General features: G+C 34.6%; 13 protein-coding genes and 1 non-coding gene across 14 annotated transcripts; 5 read left to right on the forward strand and 9 right to left on the reverse strand. All coding sequences in view use genetic code 12, as the record gives it.

Annotated features, from left to right (window-relative positions):
• Positions 1-739: 739 nt before the first annotated feature.
• Positions 740-2185, forward strand: CD36_03310 (26S proteasome regulatory subunit, putative; the record flags this gene model as incomplete). Its single annotated transcript, XM_002416958.1, has 1 exon — positions 740-2185. The coding sequence occupies one exon, from the start codon at positions 740-742 to the stop codon at positions 2183-2185; it is 1446 nt and encodes a 481-aa protein (XP_002417003.1).
• Positions 2186-2360: 175 nt separating this feature from the next.
• On the forward strand, positions 2361-4137 carry CD36_03320 (RNA polymerase II mediator complex subunit, putative; the record flags this gene model as incomplete). The annotated part of the gene is made up of 2 exons (XM_002416959.1): positions 2361-2434; positions 2514-4137. The coding sequence occupies 2 exons, from the start codon at positions 2361-2363 to the stop codon at positions 4135-4137; spliced, it is 1698 nt and encodes a 565-aa protein (XP_002417004.1).
• A 64-nt stretch (positions 4138-4201) lies between these two features.
• CD36_03330 (conserved hypothetical protein) lies at positions 4202-4705 on the reverse strand (the record flags this gene model as incomplete). Its single annotated transcript, XM_002416960.1, has 1 exon — positions 4202-4705. One exon carries the CDS (start codon positions 4703-4705, stop codon positions 4202-4204), a length of 504 nt encoding a protein of 167 aa, XP_002417005.1.
• Positions 4706-5095: 390 nt separating this feature from the next.
• On the reverse strand, positions 5096-6538 carry CD36_03340 (ubiquinone biosynthesis monooxygenase, putative; the record flags this gene model as incomplete). Its single annotated transcript, XM_002416961.1, has 1 exon — positions 5096-6538. The coding sequence occupies one exon, from the start codon at positions 6536-6538 to the stop codon at positions 5096-5098; it is 1443 nt and encodes a 480-aa protein (XP_002417006.1).
• A 427-nt stretch (positions 6539-6965) lies between these two features.
• CD36_03350 (general transcription factor TFIIB, putative) lies at positions 6966-8000 on the reverse strand (the record flags this gene model as incomplete). The annotated part of the gene is made up of 1 exon (XM_002416962.1): positions 6966-8000. One exon carries the CDS (start codon positions 7998-8000, stop codon positions 6966-6968), a length of 1035 nt encoding a protein of 344 aa, XP_002417007.1.
• Positions 8001-8488: 488 nt separating this feature from the next.
• CD36_tRNA_0008 lies at positions 8489-8604 on the reverse strand. Its single transcript has one exon. It is a non-coding gene (tRNA).
• Positions 8605-9889: 1285 nt separating this feature from the next.
• CD36_03360 (dolichyl-diphosphooligosaccharide-protein glycosyltransferase delta subunit precursor, putative) lies at positions 9890-10717 on the forward strand (the record flags this gene model as incomplete). Its single annotated transcript, XM_002416963.1, has 1 exon — positions 9890-10717. One exon carries the CDS (start codon positions 9890-9892, stop codon positions 10715-10717), a length of 828 nt encoding a protein of 275 aa, XP_002417008.1.
• Positions 10718-10826: 109 nt separating this feature from the next.
• Positions 10827-11378, reverse strand: CD36_03370 (mitochondrial inner membrane protease subunit 1, putative; the record flags this gene model as incomplete). The annotated part of the gene is made up of 1 exon (XM_002416964.1): positions 10827-11378. The coding sequence occupies one exon, from the start codon at positions 11376-11378 to the stop codon at positions 10827-10829; it is 552 nt and encodes a 183-aa protein (XP_002417009.1).
• A 305-nt stretch (positions 11379-11683) lies between these two features.
• On the reverse strand, positions 11684-12408 carry CD36_03380 (40S ribosomal protein S22; the record flags this gene model as incomplete). Its single annotated transcript, XM_002416965.1, has 2 exons — positions 11684-11943; positions 12276-12408. The coding sequence occupies 2 exons, from the start codon at positions 12406-12408 to the stop codon at positions 11684-11686; spliced, it is 393 nt and encodes a 130-aa protein (XP_002417010.1).
• Positions 12409-13083: 675 nt separating this feature from the next.
• CD36_03390 (conserved hypothetical protein) lies at positions 13084-16617 on the forward strand (the record flags this gene model as incomplete). Its single annotated transcript, XM_002416966.1, has 1 exon — positions 13084-16617. One exon carries the CDS (start codon positions 13084-13086, stop codon positions 16615-16617), a length of 3534 nt encoding a protein of 1177 aa, XP_002417011.1.
• Positions 16618-16656: 39 nt separating this feature from the next.
• CD36_03400 (DNA polymerase II subunit C, putative) lies at positions 16657-17508 on the reverse strand (the record flags this gene model as incomplete). Its single annotated transcript, XM_002416967.1, has 1 exon — positions 16657-17508. One exon carries the CDS (start codon positions 17506-17508, stop codon positions 16657-16659), a length of 852 nt encoding a protein of 283 aa, XP_002417012.1.
• A 103-nt stretch (positions 17509-17611) lies between these two features.
• On the reverse strand, positions 17612-18118 carry CD36_03410 (mitochondrial 54S ribosomal protein YmL27; the record flags this gene model as incomplete). Its single annotated transcript, XM_002416968.1, has 1 exon — positions 17612-18118. One exon carries the CDS (start codon positions 18116-18118, stop codon positions 17612-17614), a length of 507 nt encoding a protein of 168 aa, XP_002417013.1.
• Positions 18119-18846: 728 nt separating this feature from the next.
• On the reverse strand, positions 18847-19932 carry CD36_03420 (the record flags this gene model as incomplete). The annotated part of the gene is made up of 1 exon (XM_002416969.1): positions 18847-19932. The coding sequence occupies one exon, from the start codon at positions 19930-19932 to the stop codon at positions 18847-18849; it is 1086 nt and encodes a 361-aa protein (XP_002417014.1).
• A 1730-nt stretch (positions 19933-21662) lies between these two features.
• On the forward strand, positions 21663-25148 carry CD36_03430 (endo-1,3(4)-beta-glucanase 1 precursor, putative; the record flags this gene model as incomplete). The annotated part of the gene is made up of 1 exon (XM_002416970.1): positions 21663-25148. The coding sequence occupies one exon, from the start codon at positions 21663-21665 to the stop codon at positions 25146-25148; it is 3486 nt and encodes a 1161-aa protein (XP_002417015.1).
• Between the last annotated feature and the right edge of the window lie 42 nt (positions 25149-25190).

A 25190-nucleotide genomic window follows, 5' to 3' on the forward strand; every position in this document is an offset into this window, starting at 1 on the left:
ATCAATTCCAAAAGTAGCGTGGACATAATATTGTCTGCTAATCCGGACTTTAGTCGGAATTTTCTCGGAAAAAAAAAAGTGTTGGGTGATGACAAGTACTTAACACTTTACGAGTCGACAAATAATACAAAAGTAAGAAAGCTCTACATAATAGAGAACTGGCACACTAGAAATCTCATTCTACTCATTTTCATGCATATTGTTTATAATTTACGTACTCGAATTGCAAAGCCTTTTGGTGATACTTACCAGGGAAAACTCTCACGGAGGTGGAAGGAAGGAATGAGGACGAGCGAGACCCTAACCGCATTTAGGAGATTTAGTGAAATTGGTTCAAAACAAGGCCGTAGAAATCTTTAAAACAGTCTAAATGGAATTACTCCCAATCCAAAAAAAAAAATACCTTAGACATTCTGGCCCAATTTGTGGCTGGGAATAAATGTTTTCTTTGCTGGTGGTGGTATAGATGATGAATATCTTCTAAATACAAGAATTAAATGGTAGCGATTTTTGATAGTTGTATGGATTTCCTTACACCACAGTTGTCGTGCAAATATGATTAAAAAAAGAGTGAGCGAAAGAAGAAAGATTTCAGTTGTTGATGTTGTTGCCACCAAAACTGGAGGAGAGAAAAAAAAAAAAAAAAAAAAGAGGAAGAAAAATCTAAATATTGAAGTTTAGACAAAATTTTGAATCTCTCAGAACTACAATATAGCGGTAATAGTCAAGACTTCTAATCATGCCAGAATCCAATGATATTAAAATGAAGGATGTTCAGCAAGATGATGTATCTTCTGAAATAGATTCTTTGGTTAAAGAAATTGAACAGTCTTTCATTTTGTTAAGTAAAGTTGCCACAACTTTCGACAATAGATACGTTTCAAAAGTGTTCAGAGACTTGGGTCCATTAAGAAGAAAATTAGTAAAAAATGGAAATTCAGTGTTGGCAACTGTCATAAACAATACATACTCGCAAAATCATAACGCGAAGGCATATTTGTTGAAGTATTTGAATGAATCGCCATCTTCAGTTGGAAACGATGCAATGGATGTTGACAATATTGTATTAATTCCAGAAATTGAACTATACATACATCTTTTAGTTCAAGTATATCTTTTGGATACTGGCAAATTGCAAGAATTGAATTCTTTAGGAGAGCATGTGGTTCAATTGATGAAATCATTCAATAGACGTTCGTTGGACTTTATTCAGGCAAAAGTGTGGTTCTATGTATGCAGAGCTAAAGAGTTAATTGGAGATTTATATTCAATTCGTCCAGAGTTACTGTACAGTTTGAGAACAGCCACCTTGAGACATGATATAGAAACAACAGCATCGATCATCACATTACTATTAAGAAATTACTTATTGACCCACGATATCAATCAAGCTTCTGATTTGGTAGAAAAAGTCGAATTTCCCGAAAATGCTGGTAATGCATTAGTTGCTAGATACTCTTACTACTTGGCTAGAATCAATGCTATTCAGTTGGATTATTCTACAGCAAACGAGTGTGCTGTAACCGCAATCAGAAAAGCACCTCAAACATCTTTGGCCAATGGATTTGTTCAAGCGGCCACTAAATTGAGCATTGTTATTGAATTGTTAATGGGAGATATTCCTGAATTGAAAGTTTTCAAAAACAAGTCTGGCAATTTGGAACCCTACTTCAATGTCACCAAAGCCGTAAGATTGGGTGATATTAAGTTATTCGGTGAAGTATTGCACAAATTCGAAAATGAATTCAAGAAGGATGACAATTTTACCTTAATTTCCAGATTACGTCAAAACGTTATAAAGACAGGTATTAGAATCATATCATTGTCATATTCCAAAATATCATTAAAGGACATATGTATAAAATTGCATTTGGATTCTGAAGAGTCAACAGAATATATTGTTTCCAAAGCTATAAGAGATGGCGTCATAGAGGCTAGTATTAACCATCAGAAGGGTTACATGCAAAGTAAAGAATTGTTGGATGTGTATTCTACAAAGTTGCCTCAAGCAGAGTTTGACCAAAGAATTAAGTTCTGTTTAGCATTGCACAATGAAAGTGTCAAGTCCATGAGATATCCAAATGATAATGAAAAAGGAAATGTTAACAAAGACATTGAACCAAGTGAAGAAATTGAATTATTGAAAGCTATTGAAGAAGGAGATTTGGATGACTTTATGGATTAAATCAATTGAATGTTTAAGAACCTTTTTGTATAGGATTTTTAGAGCGTAATACAAGCCTTTTATTTTGTCTTTCTGCGATAATTTAATTTAATCAGTAAATATCTTTCACCAACAAAAAAAAAAAAAAATAATAACAATAACTTAAAGTGTCAAACAACCTATTTTTCTTCAAAACATGGTTGAAAAACAATTCAACATAGACCTAGAGTTAAATGATACTGGTCACATAGATCCATTTTTACAAGATGAGTATGTTTTCTTTTTTTCTGGGCTTCCGACCATGAATGGTATTTTCTTTTTGTTTTTAGGTTTACTAACTTTGACAAAGAGATAAACTAAAACTCGAGGAGTTAATTCCACGAATTCTATTTGAACGTAAATCATTTTTGAATGTGACAGAAGATTCGTTGCGAAAAGAAATAGACAATTCATTGAAGCCTTCCGAAGAGGCTTCCTTAAATACTGAAGAAAGTAGAGAAGAAACAATTGAAACCGATCAACAAGAAGTTTTCAATAAACACAAGTTTGAATTATCGAAAAATATAAACAATGCACTTAATGAAACTCAACTTTCCTTGGATTTTGTATCCTTATTATTATCTTCAGTGAAGCCAAACTTAGCCAAATCCACCGTTTCGCCTCATTTATCGAAATTTGTTAAACCAACATCTTTAAATTCGGACAGATTGGGCCAAGAAAGTAATGGTAATCAAGAGAGTAAGGTTACTGGTTCTTTTGGACAAGGATGGAAATTGGAATCACTTGGCAAGATTACTGATCTTTTTAAGGAAGCAAGTACCAATTTGAACGATCAAGTCATCAAAGAAAGACGATATTGGAATATGATAAATTTGGTGCTAGCCAATGATGAAGTTCTATTTCGAATGAGAGATCCCCAAAACAATGCTAGAGCAATAGGAGTGAAATATGGGTATGGAGATTCAGGATCAAATTTTCATGATCAAGGTTTGGCATTGTTACGCAAGGACAACCAAACAGGAGAAATATCGTTTCACCCTATATCATCAATCAACAATGCTAAAATTGTAGAAAAAGTTTCGAAATTTATTAGGGTGAAAATCTTGAGTCAAATAGATGGGGACTATATGCTTACAGGACAGTCAGTTTTTAATTTTGATTTTCAGAAAAGCAACCAAAGTATAATCAACGACATCGAAAAGGCCAGATTCTTTTTGTTTGAGGAGGACTTGTTTCATCAATTGATACGCGAGGCAAAATTGCTAGTGAACTACAATGTGTCAATCATATCGAATAAAATAATAATTGAAATCAACAATGTTATTATTGAAATAGAGTCTATTGTGTATGATGAGTTGAATGAGGAAGAACTAGAAAACTACTACCAGAACATAAGTGAGTATTCCACGTTACATAATAAAAAGTGCCAGCTTATTTTGAATTATTTGAAACTTATGCTTTGTTGCTATTATAAATATAATCTCAAATTGAAACAAAAGGTTCCCACGGCATTGACTAAATGGAAGCAAAGTAACTCACACCCTTTGATTTTGCGTCCATTGGTGGGAAATATGAGGCATGAGTTGAATTTGCTAAATATGAAGAGTGTTTTAGATCGATTAATGCAAGTCCATGAGACTGAACTTTCTCATTCAAAACTAGATGTGGAGAAGTTCATTAACTTGGCAACAAGAAGCAAAAAGCAAAACCCATTTCAAAAGTCGATTGAAAAACCTGTTTCAAAGTTCCATTTGGTCTTACGCAACAAAACATCTAATGTGTTAGACGTCAACATACAATTGACAACTAATGAGCTGTTTGTTAATCTAATCATCAATATGACTATTATTCGATTTGAGACGGAAAATGATTTCACGAACAATGTTAATGGAATCAACGTTCTACAGCTTGGGTTTAGTGATTTCAATGAAATCGAAGAATGTTTGGATTGGTCGATTCAAAATTTTGTATAGTATATGTACAAGTATTTAACGAAAATAATTAGAACACTGTAGCAAAACTGGCCACATGATATCATTATTCATCCAATTCAATTACTCTGACCTGCTCATCATGTGCTGTTCGAATGGCCTCGCTATTTTCTTCCACAAACTTCTTCATGCGGTAATACTTTTCATCTCTTAAGTTATTATAAATCAAGAAATTCCCCCATATCTCGAACAACACGTATGTTATCACCAAGCTGTTGCTAACTATACTTGTAGGGACAAAGTAAATATATGCTGCCAAACAGAAATATCCCAGTAATCTGATAGGAACCAAGTTCTCAAAATAAGACCAGTTTTCGGCTAATAATGGAATCAAGTCACTAAGAGCCAAGGTAACAAACACAACTGAAGTCATGCCTAATAATGGGTTCGTAGGTGTTAATCTAATCAATGGAACTTGCATTGCTTGTCCCAATAACACTATGAAGCCAGCCATTGACAAAGCATCAGGGTCTTTGATTAAAAAAAAGGATACGACAACCAAGGCAAAGACTCTAATATATAACAAGATTTTAGCAGACAAGAATTGCATCACGACTTATTGATTGAGTAAAAGATCTACGGGAGTTAATGATGGTCCTGGAGAAAGAAAACCGAACATACTTTCAAAAAAAAAAAAAAAAAAAGAGATCAAAAGCTTAGAAAAAAGTAAGAGAATGGAAAACGCGTAGAGATTCCAGACATTGTACGATACTTTTGAGTTATACAAGCTTATCAGATTTTACGATGCCGTTGAAGAACTGTTTTCAAGAATAGATCCTATTGATACGGAATCAAAAAGGCGATTGAAAAGTGTGGGTCAATTGTATTGGTGGCGCTAGTAAAAACAGAGCTGTAAACTCAGCTACGTTTATAGACAAAAAAAAAAAATGCAGCATGAGTCAAACCCTTTAATATACAAACTAACTAACACTCCACCAACCTATCTTCCACTGATGCTTTTCATCATAAACTCTTTAATGGTACCAAGTGAATTTATGGATTTCATTCCGAATCCTCTTGCCCACACCAACGGGTAAAAATCAGTTGAGAATACCTTGTGTAGTTTATCACAGATGCCTAGTAAGGCATGATTTGAGGGCCAAGCATTGGCAACGTAATTCTCTAAAACCAAAGTTGAACCAATATCCATACCTCGATCAATTCCTTTCTCTAAAACTTCAACTAAAGCAGCCACGTCTGATTGCCCCATGTTTAATCCCTGACCAGCTAATGGATGTATAGTGTGTGCAGCATCTCCAACTAATGCTACTCTTGGGGCAACATACGTATCAGCATGAGACATTTTCAATGGAAATTTAGCACGAGAGCCACTCAATACCTCAACAACCGGCAATGGGTATCGTTCTTCCAATTCCTCCGGATTGAATTTGGATAACCGCCATTCAATATCTTTCAATACGGAAAAATCGTTTGGATCTTCTTGCAACACGCTGTAGATATAGTTCAAGTCGACCTCTTCTAATACCATTGCGGCAGTAACAAGCTGTGGAAATATTTTTTCATTCACTTTCAAAAGCAAGTCAGCTAATTCGGGAGTGCTTGACCAAACAATTGTGGCATTGTCTTCACTTAACGGTAAAATTGCTAATGGACCTGTGGTTAAGAACCGTTGCCATCCCACTGCTCTGAAATCTTCGTACTGCAATTTCACTGTGGCAACAACACCAAAGGTATTGTATTGCCAGCCTCTAGACTCAATATGAGCGTATTTACGAACGGGAGAATTATAACCGTCTGCCCCAACCAACAATCTCGTTTGTATCGATTCTCCATTCTCTAGTTTGACAATCGGCCAATCCAATTTGGGTTCGCTAACGCTAGTATCTATTTCAGTCAAGTTATGATTGTCCAAATCTGGCTCTATAGGGTTAACTATTTCCACGACCTTTGAATTATCCTTAATGGTAGTTGATTTATCTTCAAGGCTTTCAATTTTAGCCAATAATGAACTCTGTATATTAATGACCTCACACATTGCTGCCAACATGCTCTGGCCAATTGTACTGATATCAAACTCAATTCGCGAGTTTGCATCTTGTGAATCATAAGCAATAATCCCATCATACGCTTTTACTCTGTCTTCATGAATAAAATCCCAACTCCCAACTTTATTCTGCATAAAGTCAATTGATTTTGGAGTAAGAGAGATTACTCGATTTGTATAGTCTGCTGGTGGATCTTTATGAAATTTCCGAACATTGTCCAAAGAAGAACCCTCAATAAGTGTGCACTTCAAATGCTTGGTTTTGGGGGAAGTCTTCAACGCTGCTAGTAACGTTAATCCTGCAGGCCCACCTCCAATTATCACAACATCCTGAAACTTAGTTGATGTTGCTAAAGTTCTGACAAATCTCGAAATCATTGACCACTATATTGAGTGTAAAGTTGTACCAAAAAGTGAAAAAAAAAAAATAAAAAGAACTAAATATAAGTTGAATAGAAAAAAAAGTGCAGCGGAATACTACTAAAAGGGGATGCTAGAAAAGTGAAAAAAAAAAAAAAAATGAGTTCATAATTTTCCTATGGACTGTTTGTTTGTTTAATTCTCAATACAAACTGAACCGCATAATAATACTCGTTTACTACAAACGTTGTACGACAACATTGTCATTCTCTTCTTCAATTCCTTTTAGTTTCGTTTTTTTTTTTATTATTTCATTTTTCATTAACCTATTTATTGAACTATAATACAAACTTGTTACAAAATATAAAATCCTCGTCATAAGCAAGAAAAAAAAGGGGGTGTGGAAAGAAAGAGGGAAACCATTAGAAGCAGTGTAACTACTATCTCAATTCTTTGGTATTTTGTCCAATTTTACTTTACCACTTTCTATCCACGAAGGATCGATCAATTTTTCTTTCTCCTCGTACATGTACTTGTATGAAGTCTTGATAGTACCATCACTAACACCAGTTTTATCGGATATCTTGGAAGGAGGCAAGTCAAATCCAAACACTAGCGATGCCATGTAAATCACAGTTGCAGCAATTGTAGTTGGCGATCTACCTGCTAAAACCCCAACTTCCTTGCATCTTCGGGCTATGTATTCAGCACCATTTGTGACTTGTGTGTTGACACCCAAATGAGAACAGAATCTTCTAATCAAATCTTCGGCCGAGGTTTGGGTAGTTTGGATGCTGTCTTGACCGTAATATGCAGCATTAGGGTTGGCAGCATTCTTTTCACGAATGATCTTGTCCATGATCTTAAACACTTTACCAATCTCCTTACGAGGTACATTAGTCAAAGCCCATATCTCTTTGAATGAACGAGCAACATTAGCCTTTCTGCAACCAATAAAAATAGATGCAGCCATAATACTCTCCTGTGATTTTCCTCGTAATGGTTTCTCGTCATAAACCATTTTGTAAACTTCCTTGGCCCCATCCAGAACAATTTTAGGCAATTGATAACCATCACACATTTGAGAAATCTTTATATACGCTGCAGCCAATGCATTGTCTTTTTTATCGACTAGAGATTTAGATTGTGCTCGGTTCAACTCTCTTCCAGCTTTCGTACTATCCGGAGCATAAGATATCATGGTGGACAAGTCTTCTGTGTCTAATAAAGGATTTCCCGCATCACCAACACGAGAAGGATCATCACCATTTTGGTCATCGTTACTGAATGTTCTCCATTCTGATCTCGTATCCACAACACGATCACTCAATACTAGTCCACAACTGCCACAGACAATGTCACCTTCACTAAATCTTTCTACTAAATCTGGAGGAAATATTTTACACTCGGGACAAGTTAATGTGACATTTAAATTTGGTCCAATATACTCCTGTACTGCAGTGGATGTTGATGGCGACATAATATGCTTAGTAATACAAGCTTAAAAACTTTGTATCAGTTCGATTGGTGAAATGCTATTGTAATCTCGAATTAACGGAACAATAAATACGCCGATATAAAGTACAACAAATACTGATCGATTTAAATAGATGTATTAGTTGCACTGAAGGGGGGGAGGGATGAAAGTTGGTTTGAGTAGGAAGTTTGGATAACCGGTGATGATTAATGTGATGGAAATACAGAAACTTTTCTTTTCTGTTCCGTCACACTTTTTTTTATATTAATCTAGAGACACAGAAAAAAAAAGAAGAGAATAAAACGTCGTGTGACTTGACAAAACAACAGTCATCGAGATGCAGACCAGTCTATCATTGCAGCAGAAAAGGTCATCTCAGTATGCCCTTGCGATGATCCAACTAAAAAAGTTGGCATCTTTATAGTGGAGAATAACTATTGGTAAAAAATATATATATATAATGAGTATTATTCAGACAGTTAAAAAAATAATGAAGGGTGCGAGATTCGAACTCGCGCGGTCAACTGACCAACAGATTACTCTGGCAAAGAAGGATTTGAACCTTCACCTTAAGTCTGTCACCTTAGACCAACTCGGTCAACCCTCCAGTTTTGTTTAAAAATTTGTCCAAAAATTAATATACTCATAGAAAACGGTTTATTCTAACAAACCTTGGACTGGGCTCTAACGAAAGGTCAATGGTTCAATTTATCTAATGCATCAGTTCATAATGTATTATTAACTTAATTAGCGATTACTTTGGTGAATATGTACTGTTATCATTAACAAAATATATTGATCCTGTTTTGCTCCAAATGATTTCACCAGAATTATAACGAATTCAGACCAAATTTGTTTCTAGTGCAATATGTTGCAACACAAAATCTAGGATCTAAAAGAAATCAAATTTGCCTAACTCTTCAAATAGGTAATAAAATTTTTAGTTAAAATAATAAAACAAAATTTGTCAGCTTACCAATTTATTTCAGGAATATTTACATCTTTAGGCTTCTTCCAGGCAATCACCATTTTAGTAGAAGGCAAGTTTCTTCCCTATTCTTTAGTCTAGTTATCAAGAGTCCAACCAAGACGTTCATGGGATAAAAATTGTAATGACTAAACAACCATTCACGTTCTAAAATGAAAAATGCATATTGTTATTATCTTGAAGTCAAGTAAACTGAACAATAAGAGTGTTATCATTTCTCTTGGAAAATAATTATACCAAAAATTCCATCTGATGATGCTACTGCCAGTTGACCAACTTGGGCATAGTATTCGCAACCTTTTGTTGTCTACACATATTCTCTTTTTTTTTTTTTACCACAATTACACCAAAAGAACATCAAGTTGGGAAAACAAAACTCCTTATCAGATACTAACTAAAGCCTAACAATGTTTGCAGTTTCTGCAATAAGTTTAGTATTTGTCGGTTTCATATTATTCACCCTCTTTGTTCTAACGTGTATGTATAACTACCTCAAGCAGCATCGGGATTCCCTCTTACTAACGAAAAGAGGTGCCAGGCATTATTCTCATACCTATTATATTTGTTTTGGAAATCATTAGTGGAACAATATATATGATTTCTTATTTAATAAGTTCTGATTTAGTAGAGGACAATGCTCTAGAGGGATTAATATTCACCTAGTAGTCATCTTTTGCAGCACCTAGTGTGAACGGATCAAGGAAGGCTGTGTGTACTTTGGTACAATTACAGTTTGGACAAAATCGCGAAGGAGAGTTCCCGTGCTATGAAAATTTCGACCACGTCAAAGAACAAGGGAGCCTGAAAAAAAAAAAAAAAAAAAAGAGAAAATAGAAATTGGCAAAAACTAAAACCTAGGAAGCTCACTTAAAACCAATCATATTAACAACACATTCGGGTCAATATGAAGACGTCAGTATTTATAGCAATCTTTAATTTACTTGTTTGTGCTCTTGCATACGCAGATTTAACAGGAACAATTAAGGTCAATGACAAAAAGATTACCCTTGGTGAATTCAATACTCAAGAAGTCAGACAATTGACAGTCAATTCTCCAAAAGATATAATAGAAATTGACTTGAACAGTAAGGATATTGATGGTAAGCCTGACCAAATTATGATTAGTTTGGCAGATGTCCAAAATCCAGCTATTGTTACGCATTATGTTCCTGTGGTCAAAGAATCGAAAATCAAATTGAATATCAAAGCACTTTCAATTCCAGAAGTTTTGAAAACTAAAGATAAATTAGTTTTGGCCATTGTTATTGCTGACTCAAAATCAAAGAACAACATGATTAGAAGATTGGTTGAGGTCTTGCCAAGTCCCGAATTCAAGAGTACAAGTAGGTACCAAGCTAAACCAAGAATTGGCATACAACCAGAAATTCATCACATTTTTAAAGAGGACGAGAAGACTGTTAACCCAATTGTGCCAGTTCTATTCATAATTGCAGCTTTTACTTTACTTCTTTGTTTGTTCGGCTCATGGGTCGGTTTCATTGGAATTGACAATTTATTTAGAACTTTCAAGACTATCAGTAAAGTCCAATTGTTGCACAACGTTAGCTTTTTGATTTCAGTTTTGGGATTTGAATTGAATTTTGCCAAGTATTATTTGGGCCAATCAATTTTCACCACTTTGTTTTATGGGTTTATTTTGAGCATCCCATGTGTTTATTTTGGAGTAAGCGTTTTGAGAAGTTTGGCAAAAAACCGTGCTTTAGGTAAGTAAGCTTGTGTACTATAACGCTATATCTTTATTCTATAAATCATTAAATAGAAACTTCTTTGGTTGAATAAATGACAAAACAAAAATAAACATATCCTTAAAGCATTATATATCACTCATCTTGTAAAGTATTTGTTATCCATCGGAAGTTGTATAATGTGGATATTCCTTCGCTCATGGAATTAGCAGCTACAATTTTTCCAGTAATAAGCCCCATGGGTACCACACCATAGGAACGTGAATCCAACGAGTGACATAAATTATCACCCGTACACCATACATGACCTTCTGGTATTCGAATATACTTATTATATCCATCATGTTGTACTATTTCATTCGGGGTATTGGTTAGTTCAGATGAACTGGATGGGTCTACTAGAATCATATCCCCCGGCATCCCCGTGATCCGTTTACAGATTCTATGACTAGGGTCGCTAGGCTTGATTGCTACAATGCAATCACCCATTTCCAAATTTCTCCCATATTTATATTTTTTCAACGCATGAACATAGTCGTGTTGGTTCTGTAATGTTGGCAACATTGATTCACCTCGAGTTTCAGTGAATTCATAGACATTTTCATGTATCAAGTGTGCTATGCATCCTGCTCTCAAAGTCCAGGATAAAGTCGATCCAACAAACTTGAGTGATTCAAAGAATGTCATTGCTCTGAGAAACGTAGGTTCATATAAGTGTATTACCATAAAAAATAGGAAGAAAAAAAAAAAAACGAGTGCATTATTCCGCGACATTGGCTGTTTTTGCAAAAAAATCGTAAATAAAATGTTGACTCTGAAAGTCCACAATTACCTTACTTTCCCTTCATACTAAATTCAGTCGTCGCTTTCCATTTAAACAGAACAATTATGTTTGTCCTGTCATGTTACAGCGTAGAAATCACTACTTTGAAACATAAATTATTTAAACTAATATACAAATGATATATAATATATATACCAAACCTGATCACCTAATAAACGAAACCCAAAATTTTACCTGAAACATGCTTTCTTCTAGCCTCTTCGTGGTCCATGATACCAGCAGAAGTGGTCAAAATAACATAACCGAATTGTCTGGCTGGTAATAAGTTATCTGTCCATCTTTCAATGTCATTAATTTTGACATTGAATCTTGGTTGAATAACACCACATTTGTTTAATCTACCGTTTAATTGAACAACAATCTTACCTGATCTATGATCATCAATGTATTCAAATTCACCAATATAACCTAAGTTAAGTTTGTTAGTAATAAGCTCTTTCCTCCCTCCATTTGTTGTTTTGGGCCAAAAAAAAAAAAAATTGATTAAATTGGAACAAAAATAGTATGAAAATGTACAGGAAAAGTAAACGATCGATACAATCAAAATGTTATCCATCGTGTAAGAAGCATTTCCAGCTTTTGTTTTTCCGAATACTTAAAAGACAGAAAGGGACTGATAGTTTTTTTCAAAACACCGATCAAGCCATCCAGTTATCAATTCGGGTGAAAAAAAAAAATTTAAAGTGAATAGAACTCTTTAATCAAATAATATCCCATTATATCGGAAAAAAAATACATACCATGCTTTTGCATAACAGTTAAAAGTTTAATGATAACCTTTGAAGATGGTCTAATCAAAACTTGACGCTTACCAGTTTTTTCAGCGTTATTAATAGCATTTAAAGCATCAGCCAAGACAGAAGTTCTAGTCATCTTAATCTATATTGAAATGCAGTTAGTATACAAAATCCAACGAGTCTAATTCTTTATACTTAGATCAGCCACATGAGTGTCCAACATTACATCGGAGTCATGAGCAAAATAAAACAAAACTGAAAAAAAGGTATCGTGGGTATCAGTATTCTCTTGGAAACTATCCTTATACTGTTGAAATAAAGCCTGAATCCATAGTTTGAGCAGAGTCAAACTAGATGTATCTTTACAGTATGAGTTCTCCCAAATAAACCAAAGAATATTTGAAGTGAACCCTACTGTAATGAACAACCAAAGAATGTACTGATTCCAAAATACCAAGTAAAACAACATCCACATGCTTCAAAAAAAAAAAGACTCAAAAATATGAAGTCACTAAAAACTTCATGGGGCAATCTAAATTGGAATACTTAACATACGTATTATTTGTTGTTGTTTATAATTGTTAAGGAAGAAAGAGTTGGAAATATTCTGGTGAAAAAATTTTTTTTTTTTTCCTTTTCACTTTTCCAACACACAAGTTTTCAAGATTTTTCCCAAGCTCATTGTAAAATCAGGCATGTCATTGTATGCACTACGTACCGTTGTGCACGACTTCCTTCCTGTATAACTTGAAAATCATTAAAACACGATTCTAAAGAGTTCTAGAATGAATACTACGACAAGCACGTCGTGATGGCATCAAGTTCACAATTATCGACTTCAGCCAATGAATTGAGTCAAAATGAAAGACTATTGTCCCTGCTGTTATTTGACAAGGTAAGACCGGTTTGCATAGAATTATCAGAGGCTTCAATTGTGCAACCACTCAACACAAACAAAGTTGTCAATTTGATGATATCAATTGAGGACATTCTTAAAAGGCATCATGATGAGTATTATAGTAATGGAAATTTTAAGATTTATCAAATATCACCCAAGCTAGCTGATTATATCTTTTATCCCTTATCCAATATATTGAAACAGCCAGTTTTAGATGATACTATTATACAGCATTTGTTCGGAATAATTGGATTCTTGGTTGAATATTCTTGGAGCTTCAATGTTAATTTTGTTCTTACCGATCAACTACTTCCTTTAGCGATATACCTTTCCAGTGGAGATTTGAGCAGGGAACCATTACCTATAACAACGAAATCCATACAATTCAAACTAGCAACAGTTGCTGTGCTATATAATATTACGAGTACTTTAAACAAGGAATATTTTCAATACCAAACTGAAAAAAGGCTATTGTTTATAAGCAATGTCATAACTATTTGCTTAAGTATCATAGTTAATCTGCGAGTGGACTCTCAAGATACAATACAGTTGGTTCTCAAATGTCTTGATTTAATCTCCAACGTTAAAAAATATTTGAATTCGAGCCAGCTATCCATTATTCTTCCAGGCATTGTTTCCTCTATAACTAAATTTATATCTTTAAACTCGAATTTGAATTATCAAATCATAATTCAATCTTTGCGATTATTATCAGGTTTCATATGTGTTTCATTCAATGATAGAGAGTTGGATGCGCAAATTGAGTTAAATGAAGGTGTAAATAATATTTCAGATATTCATATTGTGTGGGACGATGATAATGAGACTTTGGACAACAATTCAATATTTTCAGATGTCACCATTACAGAAAATGATCATAGATCAAATGTATGGTTAAAGGCAACTTCCAAACAGTTGAAATTATCATTGATAATTATCTTCAAGTCGATACTACTTGGTCCAAAAAATAGACAACGGTTAAGATCCAAACAAGAATTGTACGACGAGGTTCTTGAATTTGTTAAGACTGTTTTGAAAAACTGTTTCAACAGTTTGTTTAAAGAGTTTGCTTCATTAGCAGTTGACATAGTCTCAATTCTTGGATACGTAACATCCGAAGACAACAAAGAAATAGCAGAGAAAGCAGACAAACTATCAAATACCATATGCATGGTTATAGAAGGCCAAACCAACAAAGAGGAAGTTTTTTTTGAATTAGTTAAAGCGAAACTTTCTGATTTGATTGATAATAAATTATCAGGGATTGTTTTTACCTTAGATGAAGACAAGATAGCGTTGACTGTAGGAACAATGATGTTTAATTTTAGTCTTTTGCTATGTTTATCAAGAAGAGCAAGACTTGATTTTGATGACTTGGATTCGTTGAAACAAAGATGTTTGGCTTTATTAATAGAATATGTTGCGGATATGTTTAAATTCGAGAGTTCCAAACAGATCAAAGGTTCCAGGAGTGGCGGATTACTCGAAACAACCGAAATGACAAATGAACTAGACTCTATCGAACTACCTGCGTACATTAACGCAAAAGGTGTTGTGAAACAAGAACCATCGAAGAAAGAACACGACAGGAGGGCTCATATTCATAATTTGAAAACAATTTCTCGTAATTGGACCACCAGTGAAATTAATAATTCTCCTGGCAGTACACTAATTGGTATCAGTTCAAAGTTTTCTGAGAGAATACTACGGAACTTTATTAGTTATTTATCAGGCTTAAAATATGAATCTGCTAACAATTCAACGTTGACAGAATTAGAGAACATATTTGAATTAGCTGACAATAATGATGTGATTGCAAAAAGCACTACGCTTTGGGTTGCTTCTAGCTACTGTGAACTTCCCCTCAGCAAGCTAGGTAACTTTGACTTAGGAGACTACTTGGTTTTAGACAATGAGGAAGATATGGAAATAGATGATGATACCAAAGAAATGTCCTTTTTAGTTTTATCAAGGGCAGAAGAACTACTTGAAGAGATTTCCGAGAGCCAAGAGAAGTGCTCTTCGCAAACTTACATTTTAGCATACAGTGCAGCATTACAAGCAATTAAAGTGATTACTGGCTCAATCTCACTTGATCAGTTTAGAACTAACTTTTTAATGGATCACTTGTTGTCGGTATTTCAAGCATTAACGTATAATGATATGCCGGAGATACAGTTGCAGGCACAGTCGATGTTGAAAGTAGTATTGGATACATATTATAATGGATCGATGGTCAACTTGATTTCTGATAACCTGGATTACCTAATAGATAGCATAAGTTTGCAGATGTCGGTGGCTAGTAATTTAACCCCAATGCTTCCAGGTATTCTTTTGATCATTATAAAAGTGGCCGGAATACAATTATTGGAGTCAAATCAATTGCATGATGTTTTAACTGATATATTTGTGATACTTGACTCATATCATGGTTACAATAAACTTGTTGAGAGCTTTTTCATAGTGTTTGAAGCTTTAATAGATCAGATTCATGATAAGTTCGACAGTCAACTCAAAGTCAATTTTGAGGAGTCTCCAAAAGTCAACACTTCATTGTATAAACCATGGGGAATGACAAATAAGGATCAGCTTTTGGAACTACTTGACGAGTCAAACAAAATGGTTGATAAATATGAAGGCTATGATAGCAATAAAGAGTATTTTAAAAGAAAAGCCGATTTGCCTTTTTCAGAGATGCAAACAGATTCTGATGACGAAGAGGAGGAGGAGGATAATGAAGCAAACATTGATGACGATGAAGAAGAAAAAGAAGAAACTTGGGGCTCACCTATCTCAAAGGATGTTTATATGATTTTGCTACGAATATTTAATTATGGTTTTACATTGATATCACAGGAATCTTACACGTTGAAAACACAAATTATTAAAACACTACGATTGCTATTGCCGTTACTTTGCACAAATTACAAGTTATTATTACCAGTTTTGGCCACGAATTGGCAATTACTAATTGCTTTGGTGATAGGTTCTCAATCGTTATCTACAAGCATTGAAAGTAATGGACTTTACGCTTCTGAAGATATTGGTGTTATGACCCAAGCCCTTCAGTTTGTGACTGAAATATTAGAAGAGGATAAAAAGAGATATGAACATTTCTTTAATAAAAAGTTTCAGGAAGCTTGGGATTTCATATCCCGATACTCAAAACTAGTACCCCAAAGAGAAGTCAAATCAACAAATAATATTACGGAACAAAAACAACTAGTGGTTTCCGAAAAAGCGATATATATTTTCAGAAATTATCCATTACTAAAGACATCTCTAGTAACATTTTTAATTACTGGTGTACAAAATTATGAAAAAATGATACCAGATATTCACCGCTTTGAGATTATCAAATTATGTTACGAATTGCAAATTCCTCAAAACATTCATTTGTCTAGGGATACAATGGGTATATTAGAAGTTCTTAAAAATGCAACCTAAGACCTGTATATTTCTTTCTAATAAATACAATAAAATACATTAATCTTTCATTACTATGTCATCATCACCACCTGTTGTACTTCTATCATCTTCAGTTGATACCAAATTCAGAATTACCGATTTCTTGACAGGAGTTTCGGAAGTTTTTAGCGACGTAGTCGAGTTTGCAATTGGAAAATTCAACGTTTGTTGACCTTTTGCCAACAAATCTTTCTTCACAATATCACCTCCAGCTTGAGGGTTTGTATTGTCATCAATTTTATCTTTGGTGGTTTTCGGTGCTGTCTGTTTTACATTGATCTTTTTTTGTTGGACCAATTCACCAACAGGTTGAGTTCGAGGTATAGTATCACTTAAAAAGTTTAAAGCATCATGACTAGCTACTGCATTTGAGAAATCTTTATACTGAATCTTTTTACGCTTTTCCATTTTGGCCAACAAACTTGCCTGTTCAGCAAAATATTGAACAAACAATTCTGTAGCTAGGCCAGCAGTATAAACCGCACTTGCAGATGCACCAGTGTATTCAGGATCCATTTTAAAAATTTTCTTGATTTTGGATATAGGTAAAGTGAGATTGTTCTGAAACTCATCTTGTTCTTGATTCAATTGAGGCTGTTGTTCTGGTTGTGGATCAGCTGCATTTTGGTCATCTGCTTTTGGTGTAGTTGTTATAAGTTCAGATTGAGAAGTTATTGTCGGTGTTTCTTCTCTTGGTTCTTGTGGTGAAAGAAGCTCTGATTGTTCTTTTTGGGACATAATGTTCTTGCCTTTATTGAGTTTGATTAGGTTTGAAAATGTTGAAAATACATTGTTGTGCTTTTTTATGATATTTTTTTTGTTTATACGCGTGTTATGAGAATCTACCCAAAAGTATATTTCAAGTGTCATCCGTGATGTCAATCTCAGTTGAGTATTTTTTCATGTCATTAAATTACTATTTACAAAACTATGCATTTCAGGCCAGTAATATATATATATATATATACACTAACTAATTCTTTATGCCTTCGACGCCCATACTTTCTTTCCTTTCTGCTTCCAATATATCTGGATGTACAATTCTATGTATATAACCTTCCTGTTCTAAGTCAACATCACTATAGTTGGCACCATATTCAATGAAGTTCCTTGCATTATGAAATGCCAATTCAGGGCTTTTGAAATGATCACGATAGCCTACCACTTGTTGGATGAATTTTGGTGATTTTGGCGATACCAATGCCTTCAATTCAGTATTGTTCAAACCTTCGGGAACTACATATGTTCTCACCTTTTCCCAGTTGATATGATATCTACCTCTTGAATCCCAACTACCTATACCTGAAGAACGAGTACCTTTATAATAATGTTTGTTACCTTGTTTACCAGTTAATGCATGTCTTTTCGAACCTGATTTTAGTTGACCATAGTACAATGTACCATCTCTAAAAGTTTGCCATGGTCTTCTCAATGCATTTGACACAGACACTTGGAAATTTAATACTTGAGAAACTCTCATCTCTATACTTTAGGACCTGATTGGATGTTTGCTAAATAATTAAAAGAGAGAAAATTTTTTTTTTTTTTTTTTTTGGGCGCAAGTTTTCTCAAGCTTTGAATCCCCAAAACTCCAAGAGTTATTAACGATAAAGTCCCATGGATAAGGGGAAACAGAATCAACACCTATAAAACTATATACTATATGGGATAATCGAAACCAATTGAGAAATACCCAAGTCTTGTCTCAAGACAAAACAGAGACAAGGTCATTCAGACTGTTTTTTTTTTTTTATTAAATGGGTTGGTTGCTATGGATTCCATTTCTGGGCAGAAATACACGAATAATTATAGTGAAACTAAACTTACCAATACAAGTTCAGATTTAAGAATTTGATGTGTGTTTCTTTTTTAAAAGTTGACCAAAGATAACGTTTCCTTTACTACTTTTGAATAAAACAGCCCTTCGAAAGATACTATAATGAAAGTCCCACCAGAAAAGCCATCTAATATTGGTACATTTTCGCCTCAACAAGGCTATTCAACTGACGTGCACGTCAAAACACACAAATATACAGATAAGCCAACCCCGATTCGCCCCAATCAAAATAAAGCATACGGTTATGTCGCAGATCATTTAGATAGTAACCATAGAAAGAAATATGCAAAAGAGGGTGGCAAAAAGTTGTTTGATATATTGCTCGGCATTATATGTAGATAATGGTATAGAGTGTCTGTATAATTTATAACTTATAATTTTGCTTTGAGTTTACGTAACTCTTTTTCCATAATGTCAACTACTAACTTACTCAAACCGAAACTTCCTTGGTACCCTCCGGCACCAGCTCCATAATTGTGAATTAACCATTTGTATTTTTTGTCTAATTCTACTCTTGCTCCATCCTCTCTAAATGGTCTGAACCCCACGTTTACTTTAAGAATCTCAATCTTACTAGGGTTATTTTTGTAATTGGGGTCAATCAACTCTGGTGCATATTTGATGGCTCTTTTTATAATTCTTGCAGTCAATTCTTTGTCTTCTGAAACAGAGGTTTCACCTTCCAAAAAGCAACCACCTATAATAGTGCCACCTTCCTTCCTAGGCATCATATACAACATTTCATTGGGTAATCCAGGAAACCCTTCAACACCCAACTGTATTTTAGCATTGTTTTTGACGAGCAAAACTTGACCCCGTACTGGGAAATTGAACTTTTTATCTTCTACTCCCCTTATTTTGGATGCGTTCAATCCAGCAGCATTGATAACATAGTCAGCTTTCTTACCAGAACTATGAAACTTTCGGACATCTTCAATATGATGGATTCGAGGGATTCTTCTAACTACGTTTCCAATCTCTTTGTTTTGTTGTACAAGATAATCCAAATATGTGGGAACAGATATAACAACGCCTTTGAATTTGTGAGCAAAAGCTATTCCTTCGGGCAATTTCAGTTTATCGACAATCTCAAACCCGTCAACAAAATCCTTGAACCAAGGAATAAACTTTCTGTAATTACCGTTATTTGAAGTAACTTCATAATCTGTATACATTGAAAGATTATCAACCACCCAAATACCAGATCTGGGATCAGCTGCAGCAAGCTGTAAAAACTTTTTGTAACCAGGCTTATCAATTTCCTGTAAACGTTTATCTTCAGGAGTTGCAAACGAATGCCAATTGGCCCCTGCAAAAGGCGAGGTGTATGTGTGATCAATGTCGCCTGGTAAATGCTCTGCCGCTATCGTTATATCAAGTTCAGCATTGGAACGCTTCAATTCGAGGGCTGTTGTCAATCCAATTACCCCAGCTCCTAATACAACAACCAGTGCCATTGATATAAATTAAAGTCGTTATTATCGAAGATGCGGAGGAAAAGAAATAACCAAGAAGAAAAAAGTGGAGCAAGATCAGCCAACCAAAATGATTTGTCAGTTATAACGACAAAAAGGGGGAAAAAAAAACAAAAAGTCGCAAGAAATGTCGTTGTTCCTCTGGGCGATACTAAAGGCCAAAACTGCCCTTGACATGACATAAGGTAATAAAGGAAACAAGAATAGATTCAATCATTGATTGAACAATTGAATCAGAGCTGAGGACAAAGATACAGAAGTTTAGATCTGTAAAGTTTAGGGTTTTTTTAACCTTCTTTGAAGAAATCTTGCTGGCAGATATAAGTTATTGTTATTTTAACCTGTTTCGAGAGTGATACAAACAACGAAAAAAAAAAAAAAAAATACAGCCAGCCAGCCAGCCTTTAAATTTCTTAGCATCTCATCATCATCCAGATCAAAAACAAAATATGCAAGTTGTCAACCTTGATTTTGTTTATTTACTTTGATTTAGACAAATGATCATTAGACGTTATTGATTCTGATCTTTACCATCTTTAGATTTAGAGTATCATTAGTAATTGCAAATGAAAATAATATAATGGAGTTAAAAATTGTGGTGTGCACAACTTTTCTTTTTAGTTATTTTATTATTTATCAACACAACACAAACTGTTCTGTCATTTAGATGTAATATCCTATATAATAATAATTGAGAATATTGAAGTATTTTCTAGCTATATTTTCTACTCCTTTTTTTCTTTTTTTATTGGGCGGCATTCCCAGAGTAAGAATTTTTGTAATTGGTTGATATATAATATAATGTCAAATTTTATGCCATAAATCTAGGCGTGCATCTTTTCTTTTGCTTCTATTATTTCATTACATTCAACATCAGTAGAAGCAGGTACTAGCAAAAAGTATTATAATTTTTTAGTTTAAATCTAAAACCATTACTTGTTATCACTGCTGGCCACCATAGTTAATAGTAATTTGACTAGTCACTAACTTCATACTACATTACATTGAAAAAAACAAATCGTAACTTATTGTTAATAATTTTATTAAGAATTGAAAGGAAGAAAAAAAAAAAAGGTAACCTCCAAACCACTGCTGGTTGAAGGAAGACTAAAAAAATATTATTTGAGCACAATCTGTCACAAATATTATCTCTATTATATTTTTTTTTGCTTTATCGTATTGTATTGTTTAATGTTTTCGCAACAATACTCACTTTTTTTTTTCCGTACTAGATGACAAAAGAAAGAAAAAAAAACTACCAAATTCTGTTGAACGATAACAATTGCCTTGATTGTAATTAACAATGCATGCATTCCAAATCATTCAACATTATCATTTTATAAACAAAGTAACACAAATAATTATGTCGCGAGATTACTCAAACAATTCATCGAGCCATACAATGAAATGAAAAAGAAAAAAGAAACATCTTTTCCGGAATTAGAAGATCCAGCACCAAATTGAGCGTGGTCGTATTGTTCTCGGGAAAATTTTGTGTTAATATCTAACGTTAATTATGATCCTATTTTATTTGCTTGGCTCCTTTCCTCTCGTTGCTTGCAAAAAAAATGGGTAGTTTTCTTTTCATAAACAGCTTCGTGTTCTATTCAATTGCATTCATATAAATACAGGTCAGGTTTTCAATTTCTTTTATTTGATTTACTGAACAATAATCATCGTAACAGACCATAGTTATACATTAATATATCGCTATGCTTTTCAAATCTGTCTTATTCAGCACACTAGTAGCCATTCAAGCATTGGCAGAGAACCCGGCTCATCAAGAAACTGTGACTGTTACCAAAACTACACATATAAGCAATCCTTGCTTAGAGAACTACGCTAAAAAGTTATTACCAAACAACCCAACTGGATTAACCACCGGTATACCAATAGTGATAGTCTATGCACCACAACAACCAAATAGCAAAGTAAAGCAATCACAACTGCTACAACCAACAGAACTGTCAAAAGCACAACAACAACAAATACAAGGGTCTGCTGTACTGGCTTCCATCCATGATACACCAACAGTAATTGATCATAATAAAATTACTGTCACGAGCACTACCATATGCAACCAAAAAGTGTGCACAGTGCAAACTTTTTCTACTATAATTCCTCACAGTGGATCCGTTACTACTACTACTACTACTACAACCGAACAAAATGAAGAAAAGTCGATTGTTAATACAAAGTCTTCCACCCACAAAGCTTTCCCTAGCTCAAATGGTGCTGTGACTTTACAGAAAACCAGTGTAAAGACTGCAGGAACCACTACTTCAACAGTATTCAGCGCTACTTCTTTACCTTCAACTACTTACACACCTTTAACTTCAGCTTCCTTAGTTCCCACAACAAAGAAGAATCCCGTGAGTTCACAGTTAGTTGTCAGTACCAGTAAAACAGTTTCCATTAACACATCATTAATCACAGATGCAGTTACAATTAAAAAAAAATCAACAACTTTGCCCAATTCTGAATACTCTTCTACTTATACTAATGGGTCTATTTCCTTTATATCGACTAGTGCTAATAAAGTTAAAAGCACCGTCACTTCCGATATATCAAATAATTCACAAACTGGTTCTAGTTTGAGTCTTAGTTCTACTAAAAATCAATCAGGTTCCATGACAGACTCAAGTCTCACATCAATTACTGAATCTTCTTCATTGGTACCAAATTTCAGCTACACAAACTCATCCCGTGTGTCTAGCACCATGAAAAGTTCTTCTGCAAAATCCTCCTTGGTGCTTGAAAAGTCCACTTCCAATTTATTATCTAGCAGTTCATTTTTGAATTCCTCATCGACTGCATCCACTACAGAATTTTCTGAATTAGCATCTTCAACAACGTCTGATCACTCACTTAGCAGTTCTTCCAGTTCTGTTGAACTTAGCTCTAGCTTAAGTTCAGAAGTCAGCACCAGTTCGAGCTCAGAAGTCAGCACCAGTTCGAGCTCAGAAGTCAGCACCAGTTCAAGCTCAGAAAGTATTGAAACCGAATCTAGCGATGAAGTGGCCAGTAATTACTCGGGTGACTTGTTCAAAGCAATAGATACCAATGCACCACCAGCAGTTTTTTCAAGAAATGAAATTCCATTATCAATTCCTGCTGGTGTCGACAACAATGGCAAACCAATTGGAACCAACAAATTCTATACCAATTTAGTACTTGGTAATCAAGACTTTATGGTGTATCCATTACCATATGGACTTTATTGGAGTAAAACAAATTATTATGGGTTTGCTGTTCAACATAATGATGTATCTGACAGAGTTTTTGGATCCATAAACACTAATAATGTCGGGGTTCCTTCTTATTACTTTACCCCAACGAACAATGGTGAATTGATATTTTCTGCTACATCATTTTCTAAAGATTCAATGCATATGAGAGTGTCCCAAATGGCTGAATTGTCTGCCTTGGTCACGTTGTCAAGTTCTTCCAATGATAATGCCAATTACTTGGATCTTCCTTTAGTTCAAGGTATGGGTTTTGTTACAGGTATTTATAATGGGAATTTAACTCCCTTGTTGAATTCGTTGTTCGGAGTCAAAGATTTATCTATTGAGACTTCTGACGCTTTATTATCAAATGTTTTGAAATATCGTGCCACTTTATTAAACAATGTTCAATGGTTGATTTACATTACATTGCCAGATAAAGATACCGACTTTAAATTAGAGGTCAAAGATTTCTACAACATAAAGGGATCCAAACCAGTTGATGGATTGATTATACAGGTGGCCATTGCTCCTAAAGATGATGCTGATGATAAGTATTACGATGCCGCTGCTGGTATGTATGTCACCAGCGCCACGGTTCTGGGAAGTGTGTCACAGGGCACAGATGCAAGCTATAAGTTTACCTATGCTACATCTGGTAAATCTTCCTCAAATAACCCAATTGTCTTTGCTTTACCACATCACATGGATTCATTAGCAGGTTCTGCCCTTGATACATCTACTGGTATCACGGTTACATCTACCACCAAAGGTGACATGACCGGGTTTTTAACCAATGAATTGGAATTCAGTGAAACAATTAACCAAAACGTGGAATTCTTGCCATGGACAGAAGGTATGACTGGAAGCTTGACTTACACTAAGGACCAATTAAAATTATTAGCTACTGCTGCTAACAAAGAATTGGCAGTAGATATTGCTCAAACTGTGAAAAATATGGACTCCAATTATTTTTCAGGAAAAGTTATTGACAAGTATGCTCAAATATTATTGGTTGTTAGTGAAATAATACAGGATGAGGAGGTTACCAAAGATGCCTTGAAAGCAATGAAAGATGCCTTTGAAGTTTTCACTCAAAACAAACAATACTATCCATTAATGTATGATACCAAATTTGGTGGAGTAACTTCAACATCTGCTCAAAATGGTGATCCAAATTCCGATTTCGGTGCTGCTTATTATAACGATCACGATTTCCACTATGGTTATTTCATTCACGCAGCAGCTATCGTTGGTTACGTTGATAAGAAGTTAGGTGGTACATGGGCTCAGAGTAATAAGGACTGGGTAAACTCTTTAGTAAGAGACGCTTCTAATCCTTCTACAGATGATACTTATTTCCCCGTTTCAAGAATGTTTGACTGGTTCTCTGGTCATTCTTGGGCAACTGGTTTATTCGTCACTTACAAGAACATTGAGTCAAGTTCTGAATCATTACATTTTGCTGCTGCTCTCAAATTATGGGGTAAAGTAGTTGGGGATCAATCAATGGAAGCAAGAGGTGGTTTGATGATTTCGATTATGGCACGTTCTTTTAATATGTATTTCTACTACAAATCAGATAATACTGTGGAACCAAAACAAATCTTACCAAACAAAGTTAGTGGTATATTTTTTGAAAACAAGGTTGATTACACTACATTTTTTGGATCACCAGCTGATCATCCAGAATATGTCCACGGTATTCATATGCTTCCAATTACACCTTCCTCATCGTTGGTCAGAAAGGCTTCTTATGTTCAAGAGGAATGGAAAGACCAAATTGCTGGTTTTATTGATAATGTTGACAGTGGCTGGACAGGTATTTTGAGATTAAACCAAGCTTTATTTGATCCTAAACCTTCTTATGAATTTTTCGCCTCAGATAACTGGGATGATAAGTGGTTGGATAATGGTCAAAGTAGGACTTGGAGTTTAGCTTTTGCTGCTGGTGTTCTTAATGCCAGTTAGTCTTTATACTCTAATTCTTTATTTCGTGAAAGATTTACTTTT

The sequence above is a fragment of the Candida dubliniensis genome, chromosome 1 (assembly GCF_000026945.1).
Source record: "Candida dubliniensis CD36 chromosome 1, complete sequence".
Taxonomy (NCBI): Eukaryota; Fungi; Ascomycota; class Pichiomycetes; order Serinales; family Debaryomycetaceae; genus Candida; species Candida dubliniensis.